Source organism: Zasmidium cellare (genome assembly GCF_010093935.1).
Source record: "Zasmidium cellare ATCC 36951 unplaced genomic scaffold M409scaffold_16, whole genome shotgun sequence".
Classification (NCBI taxonomy): Eukaryota; Fungi; Ascomycota; class Dothideomycetes; order Mycosphaerellales; family Mycosphaerellaceae; genus Zasmidium; species Zasmidium cellare.
Genome location: NW_022986960.1, coordinates 596,030 through 616,389, shown reverse-complemented (window position 1 = coordinate 616,389; position 20,360 = coordinate 596,030). Strand labels below are relative to the sequence as shown.

General features: G+C 54.2%; 13 protein-coding genes across 13 annotated transcripts; 5 read left to right on the top strand and 8 right to left on the bottom strand.

The window, feature by feature from the left end:
- Positions 1-200: 200 nt before the first annotated feature.
- M409DRAFT_22692 (uncharacterized protein) lies at positions 201-1,334 on the bottom strand (the record flags this gene model as incomplete). Its single annotated transcript, XM_033806455.1, has 3 exons — positions 201-425; positions 492-843; positions 913-1,334. The coding sequence occupies 3 exons, from the start codon at positions 1,332-1,334 to the stop codon at positions 201-203; spliced, it is 999 nt and encodes a 332-aa protein (XP_033668154.1).
- Positions 1,335-1,786: 452 nt separating this feature from the next.
- M409DRAFT_22691 (uncharacterized protein) lies at positions 1,787-2,689 on the bottom strand (the record flags this gene model as incomplete). Its single annotated transcript, XM_033806454.1, has 1 exon — positions 1,787-2,689. The coding sequence occupies one exon, from the start codon at positions 2,687-2,689 to the stop codon at positions 1,787-1,789; it is 903 nt and encodes a 300-aa protein (XP_033668153.1).
- Positions 2,690-3,316: 627 nt separating this feature from the next.
- M409DRAFT_22690 (uncharacterized protein) lies at positions 3,317-3,856 on the bottom strand (the record flags this gene model as incomplete). Its single annotated transcript, XM_033806453.1, has 1 exon — positions 3,317-3,856. One exon carries the CDS (start codon positions 3,854-3,856, stop codon positions 3,317-3,319), a length of 540 nt encoding a protein of 179 aa, XP_033668152.1.
- Positions 3,857-4,216: 360 nt separating this feature from the next.
- On the bottom strand, positions 4,217-4,858 carry M409DRAFT_22689 (uncharacterized protein; the record flags this gene model as incomplete). Its single annotated transcript, XM_033806452.1, has 3 exons — positions 4,217-4,603; positions 4,658-4,801; positions 4,850-4,858. 3 exons carry the CDS (start codon positions 4,856-4,858, stop codon positions 4,217-4,219), a joined length of 540 nt encoding a protein of 179 aa, XP_033668151.1.
- Positions 4,859-5,981: 1,123 nt separating this feature from the next.
- M409DRAFT_66273 (uncharacterized protein) lies at positions 5,982-7,643 on the top strand (the record flags this gene model as incomplete). Its single annotated transcript, XM_033816863.1, has 4 exons — positions 5,982-6,272; positions 6,322-6,629; positions 6,681-7,129; positions 7,183-7,643. The coding sequence occupies 4 exons, from the start codon at positions 5,982-5,984 to the stop codon at positions 7,641-7,643; spliced, it is 1,509 nt and encodes a 502-aa protein (XP_033668150.1).
- Positions 7,644-8,344: 701 nt separating this feature from the next.
- M409DRAFT_22687 (uncharacterized protein) lies at positions 8,345-8,614 on the top strand (the record flags this gene model as incomplete). The annotated part of the gene is made up of 2 exons (XM_033806451.1): positions 8,345-8,436; positions 8,497-8,614. The coding sequence occupies 2 exons, from the start codon at positions 8,345-8,347 to the stop codon at positions 8,612-8,614; spliced, it is 210 nt and encodes a 69-aa protein (XP_033668149.1).
- Positions 8,615-8,985: 371 nt separating this feature from the next.
- Positions 8,986-9,696, bottom strand: M409DRAFT_22686 (uncharacterized protein; the record flags this gene model as incomplete). Its single annotated transcript, XM_033806450.1, has 1 exon — positions 8,986-9,696. The coding sequence occupies one exon, from the start codon at positions 9,694-9,696 to the stop codon at positions 8,986-8,988; it is 711 nt and encodes a 236-aa protein (XP_033668148.1).
- A 727-nt stretch (positions 9,697-10,423) lies between these two features.
- On the top strand, positions 10,424-12,069 carry M409DRAFT_66271 (uncharacterized protein; the record flags this gene model as incomplete). Its single annotated transcript, XM_033816862.1, has 2 exons — positions 10,424-11,235; positions 11,286-12,069. The coding sequence occupies 2 exons, from the start codon at positions 10,424-10,426 to the stop codon at positions 12,067-12,069; spliced, it is 1,596 nt and encodes a 531-aa protein (XP_033668147.1).
- A 495-nt stretch (positions 12,070-12,564) lies between these two features.
- Positions 12,565-13,014, bottom strand: M409DRAFT_22684 (uncharacterized protein; the record flags this gene model as incomplete). Its single annotated transcript, XM_033806449.1, has 1 exon — positions 12,565-13,014. One exon carries the CDS (start codon positions 13,012-13,014, stop codon positions 12,565-12,567), a length of 450 nt encoding a protein of 149 aa, XP_033668146.1.
- Positions 13,015-13,869: 855 nt separating this feature from the next.
- Positions 13,870-15,119, top strand: M409DRAFT_54437 (uncharacterized protein; the record flags this gene model as incomplete). Its single annotated transcript, XM_033812710.1, has 2 exons — positions 13,870-13,960; positions 14,017-15,119. The coding sequence occupies 2 exons, from the start codon at positions 13,870-13,872 to the stop codon at positions 15,117-15,119; spliced, it is 1,194 nt and encodes a 397-aa protein (XP_033668145.1).
- Positions 15,120-15,820: 701 nt separating this feature from the next.
- M409DRAFT_22682 (uncharacterized protein) lies at positions 15,821-16,747 on the top strand (the record flags this gene model as incomplete). The annotated part of the gene is made up of 1 exon (XM_033806448.1): positions 15,821-16,747. The coding sequence occupies one exon, from the start codon at positions 15,821-15,823 to the stop codon at positions 16,745-16,747; it is 927 nt and encodes a 308-aa protein (XP_033668144.1).
- Positions 16,748-16,838: 91 nt separating this feature from the next.
- Positions 16,839-17,933, bottom strand: M409DRAFT_22681 (uncharacterized protein; the record flags this gene model as incomplete). The annotated part of the gene is made up of 1 exon (XM_033806447.1): positions 16,839-17,933. One exon carries the CDS (start codon positions 17,931-17,933, stop codon positions 16,839-16,841), a length of 1,095 nt encoding a protein of 364 aa, XP_033668143.1.
- A 649-nt stretch (positions 17,934-18,582) lies between these two features.
- On the bottom strand, positions 18,583-19,956 carry M409DRAFT_54435 (uncharacterized protein; the record flags this gene model as incomplete). The annotated part of the gene is made up of 3 exons (XM_033812709.1): positions 18,583-19,128; positions 19,178-19,816; positions 19,870-19,956. The coding sequence occupies 3 exons, from the start codon at positions 19,954-19,956 to the stop codon at positions 18,583-18,585; spliced, it is 1,272 nt and encodes a 423-aa protein (XP_033668142.1).
- Positions 19,957-20,360: the final 404 nt, after the last annotated feature.

Sequence of the window (20,360 nt, the reverse complement as noted above, 5' to 3'; positions counted from 1 at the left end):
GCCAGGTCAAGGCGTGGCATGAATAGATAATGGCCAGCCTGACTGAAGAGCCATATGAGCACAGCTCATGACGATCAACGCAGTATCGCAAGGGACAACACCTAGATCTCTTGAGCCGCACTCTTCGTCAAACTCAATGCATACCACAAATCATGCTTTCACCACATCCAACCAAATCCGCAATCGTATTTTCACCACTCTCAAGAAGCAAGAGGTCCATCAACAACATGAAGATACAAACACCACTGCGGCCCCTCCTCACCACCATACAGTCCAGGACAATTGAAGATATTGACACGATCGATCGCCCGGATCCCCATCTGGCTCTTGTGGGTTCCGAGCAGGTATGCGACGCCTTTGCCGTTGGCGGTGCTGAGTGCTGCTAGGGCTTGGGTTTCGGTGATGGGGTAGCTGAGGCCTGGCCACTGTCACGAATGAAGGAGGTTGTGGTTAGCGTGTGGTTCTTGATGAGAAGGTTGGGTTGGTCATACCTTCCCAGGGTAGTCATAGATATCTGTACCACCTGTGATCATGGCGAGCTTCTCCTTCATCTCGTCGTTGATCAAGTTGTGGCGAAAGACATGGTTGATGCCCTTGACACTACCAGTACCAACTTCCGCGATCGTCTTCTGCAGAGCGAGGAATACCAGATCAGACCACTGTCGAAGCGGAACTAGCTTATGGCTCGGAATGCCCAGCTCCAAGTTCCCATTCTGGAAAGCAGGACCGTAGTTGGTAGTCGCCACGATCACTCCGTCTCTGAGGTTGAATAAGCTCTGGTAAGTGCCCCAGCTCACCGGATAGATAATGCCATTGGCCTGGCTTTTGGTCGAGTGCACGGTGCTGACTTGGTATCAATCTCGCTTGTTGCTGCTGATGCCCAGATCGAAAAAGGCATCTTCGAGGCCGTACTCGGAAAGGAAGTCGTCGCCGTGGTCTGCGATCGCGACGCGAGAATAGGTCCACCCGTGGCGAGCCTTGTCGAGATCTTTAGGATCGGTGAATGAGGATTGGGGGCTATGTGTCGATTCGAGGTCTTCGTCGAGCATGCAGACCATTTGCTTGCCAATGACGACCGCCTTGCCTTTGTCGTCCAGCTGGTCGAAAGGGGTTGCCAGATACGTGCTAAGGGGTGAAGACCAGCCCGGGACTGCGTCGTTGCGGTCGTTTGCGCGAGTGGTGATGTTTCGATCATATGCTGCGAGGTCTTGTCGGTCGAGGATGATGCTCGTAGGCTTTCGAGAGATAGGAAAGTACTGCCACTGCGTGAAGAGCAGCACGCAGGTGATCAGAGCAATTGTTGCTGCCACGATCTTGAATCTGGTCTCTGCCATGACCATTATCATGTCCTGGATGGAACTGCCCAGGTGGCTGAGAGTGGAGCAACGGTAGGAGGTTGCTGCCGAGCGACTTTGTGAACTCGTGAAGATTTGTATGCCCTGTTGTGTGGAGACTCAATGTATGGTATGTCAATCGCCAACACCCTGTGGATGGATGTGCTTGTATGTTTTGTCTATGATTTCGGTCTTGCTAATCTTGGAAGTGGTTCTCGACGAAAGTCTAGAGGAGATTAGTGCTACCATGTGGACTCGTCATGTGCGTCCAAGATCGTGACACTGAGCAGTCGACATGTGCGTACCCGCGAGAGAGTGCCCACCTGAGGTCAGTCAATCTGAAAAGAGGCATGTATGCAAATCATTTTCCGTCATGCGTAATTGAATGAGAAGGGTATCTTCGCTTGTGCCTTGATTCTCCAACGCCATATGCTGTGCACTCAGTCCGTCTTTTACATCCATTTCCCCAGGATCGGAATCATCTGATATAATTCGTCGTACTGTATTCCAACCCAGCCCGGTGCTTCACCACCTCTAGCAACGACACCAAAGCTGCCTGCCATCCACAGGCCAGTAAAGGCTGCCGCCAGGCCGTTGATGATATACCAGCGCCTATTCTTCTGCAATTCTCTCTGGGCGCCCGTACTCGTCACTTGCTCAGGCGTCCAGCCCAACCACTTCGCCCATCCCCAGGTGATATGGAAACAACCCACACCAAGCAAAGCCGTGAATCCAAAGAACGATATTGCGGGATGCTTCGCAAATGCATGGCTCACGTAGCTGAGGTTCACGTTGCTACTGCCTCCCTGGGTCATTCTTGGAATTCCACGATTGATGAACATGTGGCCCATCAGGAGAGGAATAAATTGAAATCCCAGCTTCGAAATGGTGGACACTCGCGGCCAGAACTTCGTCAGGAAGCTCGCTTTATTCTCCTTCGAATATGCATCCCCATATCTTTTTGCATTATGATTCCGCCGCAGAACTCTTATCGCCAGTCCAGAGAATACATGTGCGTACATTGGTATTATGACCATCAAAGGTTCGGCCGCAGGGCTTTGGTAGTACTCGCGTGTAAGAAGAAGGTACGGCTCGCTCGTGGGGACAGATTGCGTTACAAGCGGCACGATGGATGTGGTCGTGACATGCATAGCCGCGAAAGCAGAGAATGCGTAGGTCGAGTACTTTTGTATTCTTGCTAGATACCATATTGCCGAGTGTTGTGATAGCCCAAGGACATTCGTCCGTTTCGGCTCTTTAGTAGGTGCTTCATCGTTTCGTGAGGCTTGATCGTGGGTTGGAATCGGTTCGAGCTCGTGGAGTCCGGCCTCCAGCTTGTCCAGGTCGTCTGCCATGATGATTGCGAAGAGGTGAGGTTGATGTCGAGTCGCGTTCACATGCTCATGGAACAGCCAACCAAAGGCGTGAGGTTACTCAGCTGCGCTAGCGCTACGGTCCGCTCAGATCTTATCTTGAACTCAATCTCCCAAGTAAAGGCTGTGGAGGGAGTGCAGAATCGAATCGTATCAGACGAGGACATCGATGGAGTATTTGGCTTATGGTCACTGTCACGTCCGTGAAATGCGAAAAAGTGTAAGAAGACATGTCGTTTTCTCTTGAATCTTGGAAGACTATGATTCAGGAAGCAAAAGCGACCTTTCAACTAAATCGTGAACCGGATACAAAGCCATTCCAATCAAACATCAATCGCAAGAATGCCAGTCGCAAGCCTCAATTGTGCAAGGCCCTAGACGACTAGGAACATTCCAGCCCTTTGGCTTATCTCCGCGATAATAGCCACCGGCATGTCTTTCAATCCAGGCACGCATTCTTTCAACCGTACACCAGGGGTGTTGTACTCGCAGAAATTCGGAAGCCCATGATTAATGTTGGAAATCTTGCATGCCTGATTTTTGTTCATGCCTGACCCTTGAACGTCCTTCCTCCCTCAGCTTGCAAAACACCCGAAGTCTTCCGCCCCATCAACCTGAGTTTGCCCTGACGTAGTACGAGCTGGTCACTACCATCGGCATCTGACGCTCTCGAGCCTCTTGAGAACCTGCGGGTGGACGAGAATCTCCCCCTTCTCCATCAGAAGTCGAGCTCGCACCTGGCTGTGAGTCAAATCCCATCCTTGGCACAATCGGGAAGTATGGAAGCCCATCCCTGAGATTCAAATTGATCTCCGTGGTGATGTTGCCGTTCTGGTCCCGCGTGTGAAGGGTGTGGCCTTCGCTTGAGGAGTTGTACTCGAATCCCAGCTTCGATAGCGAGACCAAACCGCGAGGAAGTCTTGGAACGAGGAAGACGTTGGAGAGGCGAAGAGACTGACGTCCGGTGGACGTTTCGACTAGGAGATCGACGGAGCCGGTTGCAGTCGCAGTAACTTGGCCGATGATGGCGTTAAATACTTGGCTGGAAGGAACGGGGTCGATGAGGCATGAAGCGTCCGGAGTCATGTGGTCTGAGGCTGCGTTGGCGATGATCCATTCTTTGACATCCCGATTCTGAGTATTGGCCATTGTGATGGTGTTGAATGTGTGGATGCAGGGTGCTTGTGTGTCGAGGGTGCGGTGTTTGAGAGTGTAGTTAGGTCTTGCGTGTTTGAGAGGAATGTGTTCGTTAGCGGGACAACCAGCATGTGCTTTGTAGACCGGCGTTTGTGTCGGAAGATACTTGAAACATTTCTTGCCAATCTTCTTTGTTTGCTCTTGCATGACATGCACGTATCCGCGTGTTCTAAAACGGCATGGTAAGCTGAATTCCAAAGGAGGCTTCGTCACACAACCAGGCGCTTTCAATGCAGCATTCCGACCGATTTGCCTTCGTCACCAATTAAGCCCCAACTCCTCGCTTATCTGCACGAATGTCACACTTCTCTATCACCGATACCTGCGATCTGCGAGCTCAGCATCCAGGTCCCGTAATTCATCCTCCGTCATGATGTCGGTGAGCTTGAAGTTATTGTCGTAAGGCATGATCTTGGTAGGATCGTACTGATCGTCCGCCCACCCATTCGCAATCGACCCGTTCAGATCGTGAGGATCTCGTCCCAGATCGAGCGGTTTTGCAGGCACGACGTTGGCGTTCTGCGGCTGCAGTGTGCTCTTGAAAACTGGCTTCTTCTTCACGGGTCCGGCTGATCCTGAGCCCGGTAATGAGATGGAGACAGATTTGAGGCCGGCTTCTTCGTTCATGCGGGCTTCTGACTCCCGTGCCCTCGCAGCGGCATTTGGGTCTTTCGTGAGATGTTTGAGGTCTTTCAGGCGCTGATCGAATCTTCAGCACCGATACAGCGTTCATGTCTCATATGTTTGACATACTTTTCGATGAAGATGATCGTAAGATCCTTCATGCGCCTCGAAGTCATTCATCCGGTCGTAGCCCTTTTGACATAGCTCGCAGAAGAAGTTCTTTCGAGCTGCTCTCGCACTCTCTGTCGCCGCTTGGGGGAGTGCACTTCCGTGCTGTAAAAAAATGTTAGATTGAACTCCATCAGGATCGGCATTACTTACTGGTGCCATGGCTGAAGAGCCGCAAAGGCGAATGGAATGAACACAGTTCAGTCACTTTTATACGGGGATTCGAAGTGATCTGACGGGTTTGTGAGGCTTTTTCGAAATTGAGATAGAGTCGTTGATGTTGTTGTCGAAAGCACCATCTCATGCGGAAAGTCGAGGCCCCACGCACGGGCCACTTCCTTCCAGTGCCGCTTCTGACCCGGACGCGTTGTTCTCTCCCTCCAACAACAACATCATGATGAAGTCGCGTCAACATTCTTTCCGCTCAGCCTCATGGTCTGCGAATATGTGGCGTGAGGCATATCAACGTGAACATCCAAGGGCTCCAGTTGATGATGACGCGCTCCCCATGCTGAATTGAGACTTCACACGGAGGCCAGCACAAGCGAATCCTCCATCCACCTCACCTCTGTCAAGCCTGATTCGCGAGAACAACTCTGTGGAGCAGAACGCATGTCAAGCCGGAGCTTTGACGAGCTTGCAACATCTCAGCGCTGAGTCTTCAACAAACCACTAACTTCGAGACGGCACACAGCTGCAAAAGCGGTCAACATCCATGGAACGTGGCTTGCGCCTGGCGAAAGCTCGAATCGCAGGCGTCTCAAGTCAGCGAGTAGTATATGCCCCGGTGGTCATACGTGCCTCGCATACTCCAATGCAGGGTAATTGGAAACGCTGTCCTGCATCACGAAAAGACACACCACTTCTCCACGAAGCTAACCCCAGTATGAGGCGTTCCTGACAGGGGACGTGGCTGGCTGACTACGCTATGCTGTGATACACTTAGGGAAGTCAGCTATAGACAGACTCTCAGCTACTGGTGGTCCAGGCCTATTCAGCCTCTGTATCCAAGCACACGACACGAGAAGAGGCTTACGCCAAGTTTAGCATTGCGGGCTCATCGCACGTTCAGCTACGGATAGCAACATGCTCATGGCTGTGCCTCAGGAGACAACGGCAGGTTGCACGATAGCAGCCATGGCAAGGAGTCTCAGGTCTGGACCAGACTCCCAAAGCAGCCAGGACAGCATGCATAAGAATGGCCTTCTTCCTCTGTAAGTAACGTTTCTCACTTTCATAGCCACCTTCGATCTCCAACACTTTCATTCCCTCTAAGCTCTCAAACATGGCCTCTCCTATATCAGATCTTACCAACATCCAGGGAGACATTCTCCTAAATGGTCTTCCCAAGGAAGTCGAGGCCTTCTGGTTCTTCACCATCCCAGACGGCCAAGCTTCCAGTTTCTCTTCCAATCTTCGCAAAGTCGCTCAGCAAGAGATCACCTCGACGGAAAATGTCCAGAGCACCCGCAAGAACATCCGGGACTTCAAAGCAAGCCTTGATCCCAATGCTCCCGCCCAGAAGCTGCCCACTGTTGGCGCCAACATTTCATTCACCTTCAGAGGATTGAAGAAGGTCAGTCAGCTTGACCTTCCCTTGCAAACTCGGGCTGACCGCGTCACAGATCTCTCAAGTCGTCTCTGGTCTCAATATCCAAGACAACATCACAGGCGAGAGCTCTTTCGAGCAGGGTATGCGCAATGGCGCTGTCAGCGGCCTGCAGGACCCCGTAAAGCAGGGAACGTCCGATCCTGACTGGGATGCGGTTTGGCTGAACAATCAGCTCGATGGCGTCTTGCTAGTAGCTGGCAACACCCCAGAGCTAGTTCAAGACAAATTGGATCGTATCAAGAAGCTCTTCGGCACGTCTGCCAAGCTTGCCTTCAGGGTCGACGGCAAGGTGCGACCAGGCGCTCAGAAGGGCAATGAGCAGTAAGTTTTCGTAATCTACAGACGGATCCTCAAACTGACGTGTCAATGCAGCTTCGGCTACAAGGACGGAATCTCACAGCCAGTCGTCGGCGGCCTGCCCGGTCTTACCAAGGAGGAATCATTCGTTCCGCCAGGCCAAGATACGATTCAACAAGGCACCATTCTCTGCGGTCGTCCAGGCGACTTATCCGCACCGGACCGGCCAGCCTGGATGGTCGACGGCAGCTTCTTGGTATTCCGCAAGTTGAAGCAGAACGTTCAGGATTGGAACAAGTTCCTTGTCGATTCTTCCAACACTCTCGGCACTTGGTCTGATCAGCTTGGTGCTCGTTTGATCGGGCGCTGGAAGTCTGGATGCCCCGTCAATCTTTCGCCGGATTTTGACGACAAGGCGATTGGTAATGATCCCATGCGAAACAATCAATTTGAGTTCGATCCACCCGGCCTCAATCAGGGCAACTTTGAGATCAAGGCTGGCATGAGGATGGTCTGCCCGATCGGTAGGTTGTCATCTCAACAATTCGCATCCAGCTAGGCTGACTTGAACATATAGGCGCCCATATCCGCAAAACCAATCCACGAGGCGACCAACCCCCCTCCGGCCGCCCCAGCGTCAACGCCCACCGCATCCTCCGCCGAGGTATCCCCTATGGTCCTGAAATCAGCGAGGATCCCAACGCCGAACGAGGCCTCCTCTTCGCCTGCTATCAAAGCTCGCTCGACAACGGCTTCGACTTCATCCAGCAAGCGTGGGCCAACAACCCCTTCTTCCGCTTTAACGGCGGAGGCGTCGATGCTGTCATGGGCCAGAGGAATGATCAGGACTCTGTGGGCATGAAGGGATTGTTCCCTCAAGACGCGAACCGGGAGCTCCAGCTGCCAGCGAAGAATCGGTTCGTGGTGCCGAGAGGAGGGGAGTATTTCTTCTCGCCGTCGCTTGGAGCTCTGACGGGGGTTTTATCGAATGTTGTTGCGCCGGCTTCAGGGGGTGGGCAGGTTCCTTTGGGACATTGATGGGTTGGCAAGCATGGTTGCTGTTTGGGAAAGCACATATTGAATACTTGACGACTTGTATGAAGTATAACGCAGATGAAACAATCCAACAATATCACGATTGCCATGAAGACTATCTGTACGCTTCAAGAGACCTTGTAACATACGGCGCAGTAGACATTGCTAAACATCTGCCGCCCCCAATGGTTGAATATGTGATGGCTCCATTGCAGCTGCCTACCACATTGAACAGAAACAACGAATTTATCCGTCCGAAGCCCTCCATCAAGAGAAATGAGGTCAATCCCTCAAACGGCACGTCTTCGGAGACGGCCATCATTAATCCGCTCAGTCAGGTCTTGGTCAGATCATGATGGAAGCCCGTGAAAATGGCGATGATGCATCCATACGTCACTGCCTCTTTCATCATACGCCCCACGTCTGGCGATGCGATGCAGTCGCGTGTCTTTGAACCCCTCAGTCTTTTTTACTTCACGACTCTGTCCAAACAACAACAATTTGAGCTCGAGAAACAACTGTCAGTGAGTGGTATCGAGGGGAAGATTTCAATTGGCACATTGATACCTGACTTGCTATCAGCAGTCTCACCAAACACTCAGACCAGAAGACTACAACGTAGGGAGCTACATCCGCCTGCCTCAACAAAACACGAAACCTCGAGAACTGACACCTTCCTCCAGCTCCCACAAACAACAGCAACAATGTCCGCACCAAACGAAGGCCGTCAGTCCCCAGAGCCAGAGCGTCAATCCGACAGCCAGCTCCACCAGCCCTCATCCTCCAACCCCAACCAGTACGCACCCATTTCCTCTTTCCACTTCGAAAGATCGACAGACTGACATGACGGACACAGGCAAGGCGGACAACCCGGCGACAAAGCCGCGGATGCGAGCAAGGACCAGTTGAGCAACTTGAGCAGCAACCCGGGCGGTCCGTTGGACAAGGAGGCGGAGAAGAAGACGGCGAAATAGGCGAGTGAGGGTCGGATGATCGGTATGAAGTGATGATGATTTCGATGATAGAGGCTGCTGGCTATTGTGGCCGTGGCGTGGATTGCGATGGCTTCCTCCAATGTGTGGATACTCTGTATAAAGACGTAGCTTAGCTCTTATGGATTGAGCGAGCTGTCCCCAATGTTTCATGCGCCGCTTTCTTCTCCATCTTCACTCTTCATGTTTCAGTCTTCATGCCCTCAGTTGCCATGTCTCGTCTTTAATGGCGGTTGATCAAGTCGTCCATTGACCTGTGGGGAGGGCAATTGTCTAGCAGCTCATTATCTGACTGGTCCCTGTGCGTAGGATACTTTGGCGGTGTTGTATGTCGTGATGTTGAGATCTCACGTTCATCCCAAGCCTCTTCCTCTTCCCCTAGTACTCGACACTCTTCCATAGCTGCTCGTGCCCCTCGTTGCACCAGTTGTCCCTCGCCCTCTACCAGCCGTACCCGCAGTCCCTCTCGTCGAACTCGAGGTCCCCCTCGTGCTCCTCGTCCTGCTCAATCCAGCCCTCGCCCGCTTATCCTCAACAGCAGCTCTCTTTCTCTCCTCCTCTTCCGCCTTCCGCTGTGCCTCCTCCCGTCTGCGCTGCTCCTCCATAGCCCTCCTCTCAGCGTCCTGCGCCTTTCTCGCCTCCTCATTCTCCATATCCTCCACGTCCCTTGTCGCGCCCTGCCACTGCTGGTCGAGGATCAGTCTCTGATTGTGTTCTGTCTGGGATAGTATCCTCGTCCAGGTCGCAAGCAGAGTCGATGCGTCGTTGACAGTGCGGTTTACAGTCTCCATATTATCTTTCGCCTTGGTTAGAGATGCCGTCACGCCCTCGATCACGCGATTGACCTCGCGGACTTTCTCCAGCTCGGCTTGTAGTTGCGCATTGCGCGCATCCTCGATATCCTGCTTGGACTGCTTCGGTGCATGTGGCTTCTGTACGGACGACGCATTGGAGCTAGGCGTGTGCTTTTGCGTCGTTGCGCCGCTGTTGGGCGACGCGAAGAGGTCCTCGTCGGGTTCTTCGAGCTGGAGCTTGGCGATGTTTGGAATGTCGCCCTTGGACATTGTGACGGACACGAGCAGCGCCGATGGGTGTGTTCCTGGTCGCAACACGTGTCGTTTGGTTTGGTTCACCCACGGCCGCAGTGTGATGGCCGTGTTTATTGATTTGTTTCCGGTGATGCAATGCAACGGGAGGCGCGTCTAGACGCGTGCGAAAAAGACCCCTGTCGCGGGTCCCGCCCGAGCCAGCCACACTTTCACACCTCACCTCGTCCCATATCCCTTCTTGAATCCACCACCACCTATACCAAAAATACCCAATCCTCAATCTCTGGACCGCCGCGCATTGCTCCTGTTGTCGCCGAATCGCGTATAGCTACTGGTCGGAATCATTTGGTCGAATTGGTGGAAACTCTGGACGCTGTGAAAGTGGAGGCTTGAGGGACAGGAAGACTGCAACAGTTGCTTGCTTGGGATTGGACAATACGGGGCGCATAAGAGTGAAGGAACCAAGAGCATTGTCAATTGAATGAAAGTGGAGAAGTCGGCGTGTTCGGAACAATTGCTGCCGGAAAGACTTCTTTCTATCTTGCTCTGGAGTTCAACTTGCGACAAGACATCGACATTCCGCACACGACAACACCGCCGAACGAATCGCCAATCGCCAGTCGCCATTGCCTGGCCGCTGCCAGCTAGCTAGCAGTTGCAGGCAGTGTATACTGACAGGTGAAACAGGTGCCTGGGCCGCAAGTCAAAGTCTCCAAGCCGCAGGTCTCTGATTCTCCTCGAAATGGAGGCTCCATCCACCCCACCACCCTCGACCTCCCGGTACGGCGGCGCTCGCACACCACCATCGCCAACGTATGGTGCCTTGCTCGAGGATTGGGACCCGTACTCGCCACGCCGATCTACTAGAAGTACTCTGGTGTCGAACAAGTACAGCACCCCCAACATCTCGCGCACCATCCACAACAACGTCCCGCCGCTGAACTCCAATTTCTCCGTTAAGCCGGCGTTCACCCTCAATGACGTACTCTCGCCGCCAAGCTCACCTATGAACATCGGCGCAATGACCCCGCGCAAAGCCGACAATCACAAGACGGACAATAGCAACATCAATGAGAGCGGCGACCCTTCCTCTTCCATCCGCAAGACATCGTCGCTATTCCCAACACCAGCTAAGACGCCCTCCCTGACTCCCGCCCGCAACCACCAGCGTGTCGCCAGCCTGCAAGACACCGCCCGCGTCCTTCACTTCCAACCCGAGGACCCCGCCGACGCAATGCCCACCCGTCGCGAGAGTCGCAAGCACGACACCACCCGCGCCGGCAAGTCTCAAGGCTTCGACCTCGACGTTGGCGACTACACCAAGACCGAGCAGAACTCCATTGCCAATGGCTTCGAGATCTACACCGAGTCACATGCCCGCGTTCCGGAGAAGGACGAGTCTGAAGCCAACCCATTCTACCGTCCACGTGCGCACACCATCCCACAGACTCGCGACAAGCCAAAGCGTCGGTCGAAGAAGTCTGCGGCTATGATTGCTGAGGAGCAGCGCATGGATGAGGCTGCAGCTCGAAATGAGGGCATTGTCTACAACTTGTAAGTCTTTTCTGCATCACATTCTGAACTCAACACTAACCTGGTTACAGCCGCGGCCGAAAGGTGTTTCGCCGTTTTGAAGGTGTCCCGCCACCAGAGTCAGATGACGAGGAACCTGGCAGCTCCGCCTACCAGCTCGCACTCAAGCGCGCCGTTGGAAGCGCGGCCAGTCGCCCGATGACTCGCAGCTCTATCAAGCCACGCCTGCTCTTCCAATCATTCGACTCAGGATACGGTGCGAGCGACGATATCGATGAAGAGGCGGAGACGGATGTCGAGATGGCTGATGTGGCAGAAGTCGCGCACATGCAAGAGACGGTCGAGGAGGTTCCTGTTGTCGCCACTCCCGCCAAGACGAAGTCGTCGACTCAACCGATGATGAGCCCACCGACTACTAAGCGCGCGTCCAGGAAGCATGACGCCGAGTACTTGCCAGCTACAGCAGATGACGCTGTCCACCTGCCAACACCAGCCCGATCTGGCCGTAAGAAGAAGGTGGAAATCAACGACGTTCCGATTTATCACGACGATACTCCTGAGCCAGTTGCTACCGACGAGGGCGTTTCATCCGAGCCAGCACTTCCCACTCCCGCCCGCAGCTCGCGCAAGAAGAAGGTCGAGACGCATCTTACGCCGGTCATCGAAGAGACTGAGTCGCCCGGCGGTCGCGACACTTCCCCAGCGCCGGCCTTCCCAGCTGGTCGTCGCAATGTGCGCAGCCCATTCGACGACTGGCCACGCACCAAGGCAGGCCACAAGCGCGATGGCGAGCCACTCGAGGGCGCTTCATCGGGAGCCGCCGGCAAGCGCACTCGCAATGCTGCCCGTCAGTAGTCTGCTGCCTGAATTTACGGCACCCAACCAGTCAAGCACAGGTGAAGTTGCCATCGCATCGAGAACCAGCCGCTAGACTACCACATCATACCACTACACATCATTCATCACACCAACACCACGATACCCAAGACTTGTTTCGACGGCGCAGGAGGATGCTATTGAGGCTGGCATTGGCGCTTTGAAGGCGTTTGCAAGGCTGCATCTCTGGCGAACCAGCTTTCGGTGTTGGCTCTTCTGACCTCTGGACGGCTTGTTTGAGCTTGACATAGTCTAGATTCAGCGTTGATTGCCTAAAAGCGATGGGAGAATATCATGGCGGAAGCCTTTGTTTTTCATGGAAGGTATTGAAGAGCTTTCTGGACTTTGCAAAGCGATGCTAGTGACGCGAGTCAAGGATACCCAAATAGCCCTGAAACGAATGAAAAATTGCGAAAATCAGTCTGCTTCCAGACATTAATTCGTCCGCACTTGAGTAAAAAGGGAGTATAATCGCTAAGGATGAAGCAGATCTCGAACCCTCCAAATCGCACTACGCAAGCCAAACAGCCTCGGACGCCACAGCCCAAAAGCAGACGTATATCGTACATTCACCACCGCCGCTCCCGTATGAAGAACAAACAGGACCATAGACAGAACGTGCTGCGCATAAAGCGCGAACGTCATACAAACCATAGCCACGATCAAAGGCGGCGAAATGACAATATCTTTCCCCAGCTCAATCGCCGTCAACCTCGCCGCCACGAGGTCTGGCCTGGCATCGGGCCCGCGTTGACGGTACCAGATAGGCCAGCGGGGACAGAGGAGCCATTCCACAAGGAGGCCGTCGTGGGTCGTTACCATGAGGACGGAGGTTAGGAGGTACATCGCCAGGGCTGCGAAGTTGGTACTTGTGGTGTTTGCGTCTAGACATGCTCCTGGGAGGGTTAGGATCCAGGACGCCATGTGGAGGTTGTAGAGCACGAAGAGGGCGGGCGGGAGGTGTGACTCGCACCCGACTCGGCGGGCGACGCTCGCGAGGATGCTGGCGATGGGGTGGAAGGAAATAAATAGGAACGAAACGACAAGTTATAAGGGGTTACATACCTTCTACGGAGACAGCTTACTTTAGGCGATGGAAACTGGTACAGAGAGAGTTGAGATCAGCCAAATGCTCCGCGGGGTGAAGCTCGAACTAACATGTAGTGAGGTGTAATGAGGCATAGGGTTGAGTGGTCACCGTGGATGGAAAGACCAGCCTTGTGGTCGAACTTGAATCTCCACCACGGCCAAAGCCACCTGCGAGGCGGAGTGTGCCAGGACGCCACAGCGCTGCCCTCGAAGAGACATGGTCAATGTGGATTTCCGATGGGAGCACTGTGGTCTTCTCACTAGCCCTGATCCAAGACATCACTCGGACAGTCTCCGAGGGAAAGCACAACGACTTCGCAGTGCAATTGCCGTAGCTCATGCTTGTACCGTGAGTCACTCCAGACGATGCAAAGCCATACGGGAAGAGTGAACCCCAGACGAATGCTGTGCGAGGTGAGAGCTCGAAATATTACACAGCGAGGCATAGGGCCGTCTTTCAGCTGCGAGAATGTCCCCACTTTTTCGCACCCTCTCGACGGCCATTGGACGACAACACTGCCTGCAAGCGGACGTAAGGCGGTGTTCGACTCGAACCATGCGAGGTGGAACGATTGTAGGACACCACGGCTGAAAGTCTCAGATGGACGAGAAGATACATAAAGGGCGAGATTTTGCTGTTGGTTGATGAAAGCAGAGAACCATTCGACTCAACGATCGGCAACAGTGAAGATGTCTGAATTTGGTCGACTTGTCGAGGAGTACACCAACAAAGGGGAGGCGAGTGTGCATGGCTTGATGGCGAAGTGTGTCGATAAGAACGGTATGTCGTCTCAATCGCATCGAAATTTGCTTCTCTATACTGACGAACGACTACAGGAGAGATCTACAGCAAAATCGCAGGCTACGACTCCATCTCTCCCGACGCCTCGCCTCTCCGTGAAGATGCCGTCCTCAAGGTTGCCAGTGCCTCCAAATTCATCACAAGCGTAGCCTTACTCCAGTGTATCGACCAAGGCAAACTCACTCTCGACGAGCCCATCTCCCGAATCCTGCCAGAAGTCGCCGAGTTAAAGGTCCTTGACGAAATCACAGACTCCCTCGAGGTGCACGAGCACGCCCCCAAAGCCCCCATCACAGCCCGACACCTCTTGACACACACTTCTGGAATGGGCTACTGGTTCCTCAACCCCTCGCTCATGAAGTGGCGAAAACGACCAGACTTCAAACCCTCCAACTTCGTCACCGAACGCTACGCCACGCCTTTGCTCTACGAACCCGGTGAAGGGTGGATGTACGGCTCCAGCCTTGACTGGGCGGGCATCGCCGTCCGTCGTCTCCACAACACCACCCTCGAAGACTACATGATCGAACACATCTGGAAACCCCTCGGCCGACAAGCCCCCTTCCCGACGTTCAGAATCTCGAAGAAACCAGAGTACGAAGCGAGGCTGATGCAAGGACTTGAACGCACGCCAGAGGGCGGGTTGAAAGAAACATCCTTCATCTTCGGAAATAACGCCGAGGACGAAGAAGGCGGAAAAGACCTCGCGTGTACCATGGGTGATTACCTCGCCGTGCTGCAGGACCTCATCTCCGATACGCCGAAACTCCTCTCCCCCTCCACTATCTCTCTCATGTTCACGCCTCAACTCCCTCCTTCCTCGCCCCAGACGGATATGCTCTTGCAATGGAAACCCGCCTGGGCGATCTGCACCGGTCCCGTTGCGGATGAAGACGTCAATCACGGACTTGGGGGGACGTTAACCTTAGGTCCTGCAGAGGCCATCGGCCAGCCGAAGAATGTGCTGTGTTGGGGCGGAGCGTCGAATGTGATCTGGTGGATTTGCAAAGACGAGGGTGTAGCAGGTTTCTTCGCGACGCAGATGACTCCCTTCGCGGATAAGAAGATTCTGGAGTTGACGACGGCTTGGAGGAGGGAGTTTTGGGAGGAAAGGAGAAGAAGTGTTGATATGTCTTGATTTGGGAGCCGGTGTTCTGGAGACGAAGGACGGGGTTTCCAGGCCAGACTAATGCGGTCAACTCAAGTACGACGGCCTCTATTCCGTGCCTCCCTACGTCCCGTACCTTTCCGTTATCCAATCAATATAACCTCGCAAAGAAGAAGCAAACATAAGAGTCTACCAAGCGATGAGTTCAGCCTTTGGACCCAGACAGAACCCGCGCGCATTGAAAGTTACTGCGATCACCACAGATGCACAATAATACAGACCTAGGACACAGACTACATGGTTCCATCTTCATGCATATGAGATATGCGAAAACTTTAAATGAGCGTTCCACCCTACCTGGTAGGCTGGCCAGGCTGCAGGATTCGGATGCGGAAGACCACCATTCCGGGAGAACCGATGCGGCCGCATGTGCGACGTTATGAATCTCCAATACTATGTGCATGTCTATCCACGTCCTCGTGTAGTGTGCAGCCCTAGTATCCTCACCACCCGTCCCGTCCCGACCTAGTCGGCTGGCCAGGCTGCAGGCTTTCCACGCAGAAGATTACATTCCCATGAGAACTGATGCGGCCGCATATCGGACGTTACGAATCGCCTATACTATGTGCATGTCAAGTCACACACAAGTGTAGGGATATATGAACAGTAAGACCTTCCTCACAGTATGCAGCCCCACTATCCTCACCACCCGCCCCTCAAAGCCCTTCGACATGCCCTCCAACTCCTTCAACCCCTCCAAAGACATCCCCTCCCTCGCTGGCAAAGTCATCCTCATCACCGGCGGCAACGCCGGCCTAGGGAAAGAATCCGCCCTCCAACTCGCACACCATGATCCTTCAGAAATCTGGATCGCCTCACGCAACCTCTCCAAGGCCCAAGCCGCCATCGCAGAGATCCGCACCATCATCCCTGATGCCCGACTCAAAGCCCTCCAGCTCGACCTGGCATCGCTAGAGTCCGTGAAATCCGCCGCGGACGAGTTCCTAAGGCAAACCTCGAGGCTGGACATCCTCTTCCTGAACGCAGGCATCATGTCGTGTCCACCGGGCCTCTCGCAAGAAGGCTACGAGATCCAATTCGGCACCAACCACCTCGGCCACGCCGCGCTCGTGAAACTCCTCCTCCCACACTTGGAAGCCACGGCCACAGCTACGGCCCCTGCTTCCGACGTCCGCGTCATAAGCGTCAGCTCCATGGCGCACAAATACGTCCCGTCCGGCGGGATCGACTTTGCAAGTCTCCAGACCACCGCGGAGAAGCACCCTACGAACGACCGGTACGGCCAGTCGAAACTCGCCAACATCCTCTACGCGCGCGAACTCGCCAAGCGTCATCCTCGCGTGACCTCCGTGTCTGTCCATCCTGGCATCGTCAAGACGGACCTGCATGCGGACATTGCAGGGAATTTCGTTGTGAGGGCGTTCTCGAAATGTGTCGTGCCTCTGATCGGGTTGGATGTTGAGCAGGGCGCGAGGAATCAGTTGTGGGCTGCGACGGCCAAGAAGGGCGTGGAGAGCGGGGAGTACTATACGCCTGTGGGTGTCAAGGGCGGTGATAGTGCGTTTTCGAGGGATCAGGGGTTGGCGGGGAGGTTGTGGGAGTGGACGCAGACAGAGCTGGCGAAGCATGGAATTTGAGAGATGTGGACTTTGGATCTCGGGGAGTGTATTTTCTTTGGGTTCCCAAGCTGTAGTCTGTTTGGAGGAGGAGGAGAAGAGGGCGGAAAACTCATCTAGACGCTTTCGTCTCCCTTTTCCAGCCCCTAACATCAACAGCCAACACCTGCCCACCCACAACCTCATTCCCATTGACCGGACTCGCCATCCCACCCGCTGTAACCACATACAAAACCTCTCGATCCCCCTCCGTACGCCCAAAGGTACAAGCCGTCGGCTCAGCAATCCTCGTCGAATTCACACTTCCCGCCACAATCCTCCCCTTCCCCTCGTCCACCCCATCCACCCCAACCCTCTCAATCGAATTCCCCGACCCCGTCACGAGGAACGCATCATCCCCGTTGTGCCCCAGAGCGAAATCATCCGCATACTGCGTCGAGTTGGAGAAATACGACACAACTCGCGGTGAACCCGCAGACGTTCCATCCGCATGGATAGGCATTTTCGCGAAGAGGGCTTGGCCTGTGTTCGTGAAATACAGCTCGTGGTCACGGACGTGAATCCCATTCACGCCCACAATTCCAAAGATGGGATTCGCTGCCGTCGCCGTCAAGGAATTCTTAATGACGGCGTCGTGGCTCCCCGTGCGAGGATCCAGACGCCAGATTCTGCCCGTGTCGATGTCGCCGAGGAGGATATCCTCAGGCTTCCTGCGTGTCGATGGGAGGTTGCACATCCCGTTCGGGAACGTGAGGTCCGGTAGATCCACGATCTTATCGACGACGGCACGACCATAACCATTGGAGAAATCCGTCTTCCAAACACTCCAGCTCCCCGCCGTCGAGCCTCCGCCCGCGAGCGAGAAGTTGCCTACGGCGGTTGTGAAGACGTCGTGGTCGATCTCGGCGATGCCGGTCACGCTGGTGGCGTTTGGGAAGTTGTAGACGGTCTCTGGCACAGGGTCGTTGGAGAAGGGGTCGAGTTGGTCGAGTCTTGAGGAGCTTAGGATCGTGAGGAGGAGGTTGCCGTTGGGTCGGATTGCGATGTTTTCAATCCAGGTGCCGATGGGGTATTGGTAGAGTAGTCGGGCAGTATTGTTGTCGGGCTTCCGGTCATGGTTCGTGCCTTCGTGAGGTACAGCGTGGACGAATGTACATGCTGCGAAGTTCGCAATAATGACGACGAACGGAACGTACCTCAAGTTCATGGCTCAAAAAGGAGGACCAGTTCGAACCGAGCAGTCTAAATCCGCTCTGAGAGGTGCAAACACTGCCATTGTTATACATTTGACTGTCTTGGCCTGAACAGGCGTTAGACGGAGATTGGCCTACCACCGGGCAATGCGGTCAACTCACAATCACCTTTGGCCCCCACTACCGATGTCGATGCTTTCATTGGCACACACAAGGCTACTGATGCGGTTAGAGCAGACGAGGTACAGACCTAGTCATCATTGTTGAACAACTTGGCCCTAAAGTACAGAACATCACCAGCAGTGTCAGAACTCTCCGAGGTTTGAAAGCACGTCCGTCTTCACCTGCGAGGATTTCTGAAAGATGGACCGAAACTTGTATTTATCAGCAGGCCCAACAGTAAACGCCGCCCGAGCTGTGTGCAAGTACAGAATGCATCGCGCTAATGGGTATCTCTAACATACTTCGCTTCCAATCGTCGACGCCAACCTTCTTCAAACCCAAACCGCAGAGCCATCTCATGTCCCATAAAAGTCGCTAAGCACAGAACCGAAACAGTGCTTCCCACTTTGATGCGTTTGTGGCGCCGTGTGAGTGCCTTCGTGTGTGGCAAGGAAAGAACGACGATGAGAAAACACGAAGCAAGTATTGTACAACCGTGTTTTAAGCCTCGCTCTCAGAGTCCACGAAGTCAAGCCTCACTCCATGGCGACACTTGATGTCGATCGTGGTGTCGTCGTCTGAATCAACGGTCCCGCCGTCAAGAGGATCGCGATTTTCGATGTCGGTGCTGGAGGCATCGCTGTTCGTGTCCAGCATGTCGAATCTGTTGGCCAATGACATTGGTTTCTTGGCTGGCTCTTGCGGCACACCTCTCGGTACTGGCGCGCGGAATGGCAGTGGAGTGTCGCACTCATCCTGGTAGAACTCGACTTTGCACCCTCTGTAAGCCGACCTACTCATCATGCATGTCCGGGCGAAGAGTGCCGTGTGGATTGAAGTGGTGGACACGTAGGCGTGTCTGCCCTGGAAAGTAACGTCGATGATGATGAGGTTGTGGATATGTTCCATATCGTCGCGGATTCGATCCTCGGTCATGCCCTTGTCGGCAGCGTTGCGGATGAGAAGGTTTCGACTCGCCCCATTGGCCACCTTGTTATTGATGTGGTTGTTGAGACGAAACTGCCGCTCAGCCCATCGCACTTCGACCTTTTCAAAAGTCAGCAGCGAACCTCGCAATCCTCACAGCACCACTTACCCGTTTGCCATGAAGGTAGATGTCGTTTCGCTTCACCCATGCCAAGTATTCGGCAGCACCGTCGTGAAAAGTCACAGTCGCACTGCGCTCGGCACGAAGGTTGATGCTCAAGATTTTGCCGCCCTTGATCACGGACAACAGATCTCGATAAGTCGTACGTGGGTGAAAGCCGCAGAAATACAGGGTCCGCATCGCCGAGTCTGCTTGGTGGTTGCCGTTCGCGTACTCCGTGTTGCCATCGCCGAAGGAGCTGATACCTTCCTCGAACCCTCCATCCTCAGGCACAGAGGACGGGACGATGCCATTGCTTGGGTGGCGCTGAGAGCTTGGGATGCGGAGGTTGTTCTGCGCGCCATTGCGAGTTGTGAAGTTAGGTGCACCAAGTGCGGCCTGGAGGTTTGAGTGATTGATTCCTGGCTTCCACGACGTGCCATTGTGGTTGCCGGTACCATTGGCGAGCATGTGCGGGATTCCGAAGGCTGATGGATTGTCATTGTAGTCGTCGGCCCAGGAATCGACACGAGTCTGCCGCTGTGGCTGAGGCTCGGAGCCTGAGATCAACACTCCCAGGGTTTCAGGGGTGAGGCCGCCTTGGAAGAGTGCATGCTTGAGCATGTCATATTCTTTCGACAGCCGCAGCTACCAGCCAAGTCAGTAATAGGAGAGGCCGTTCATTTCTGCACTTCGCCTACCAGGCTATCGTACTCGACCCGCGAGATGGTGACATTGGCCGGGTCTGGGCGGCCCAGGATCTGGGTTGCAGTGTGCTTCGAAGGCATGTTAGTCGCACTGTAACAAACAAAACAGGTGCAGGCCCCGTATATATGCGTACAAAATCGGCCCTGTCAACAAACGCCGTGTGTCAGTCTGTGCGGTTATCTGCAGCGGCTCCCTTTATCGTGTGAAACGTACCGACGTAGAAGTGCATCAAAGTAAGATTTGTCGACGGTGACCTTGTCCGTATTCGCCATGGCGTCGGATGCGAGGTGGACTCCTCGACAAAGAGGCGGTGGTGACAACGACAGACTCGCTGCGGGTGTTGGTAGAAAGGGCACACGACATGGCAGGTGAAGCAGTCGTGATGGAAGGATTGCCAGGGTCCGCGACTAGCGAGACACTAGCCGAAGTCCAAATCTGCTGTGGTTGGAAGCGACGAAGCTTGGCTTCAGGACGTGCAACTTTC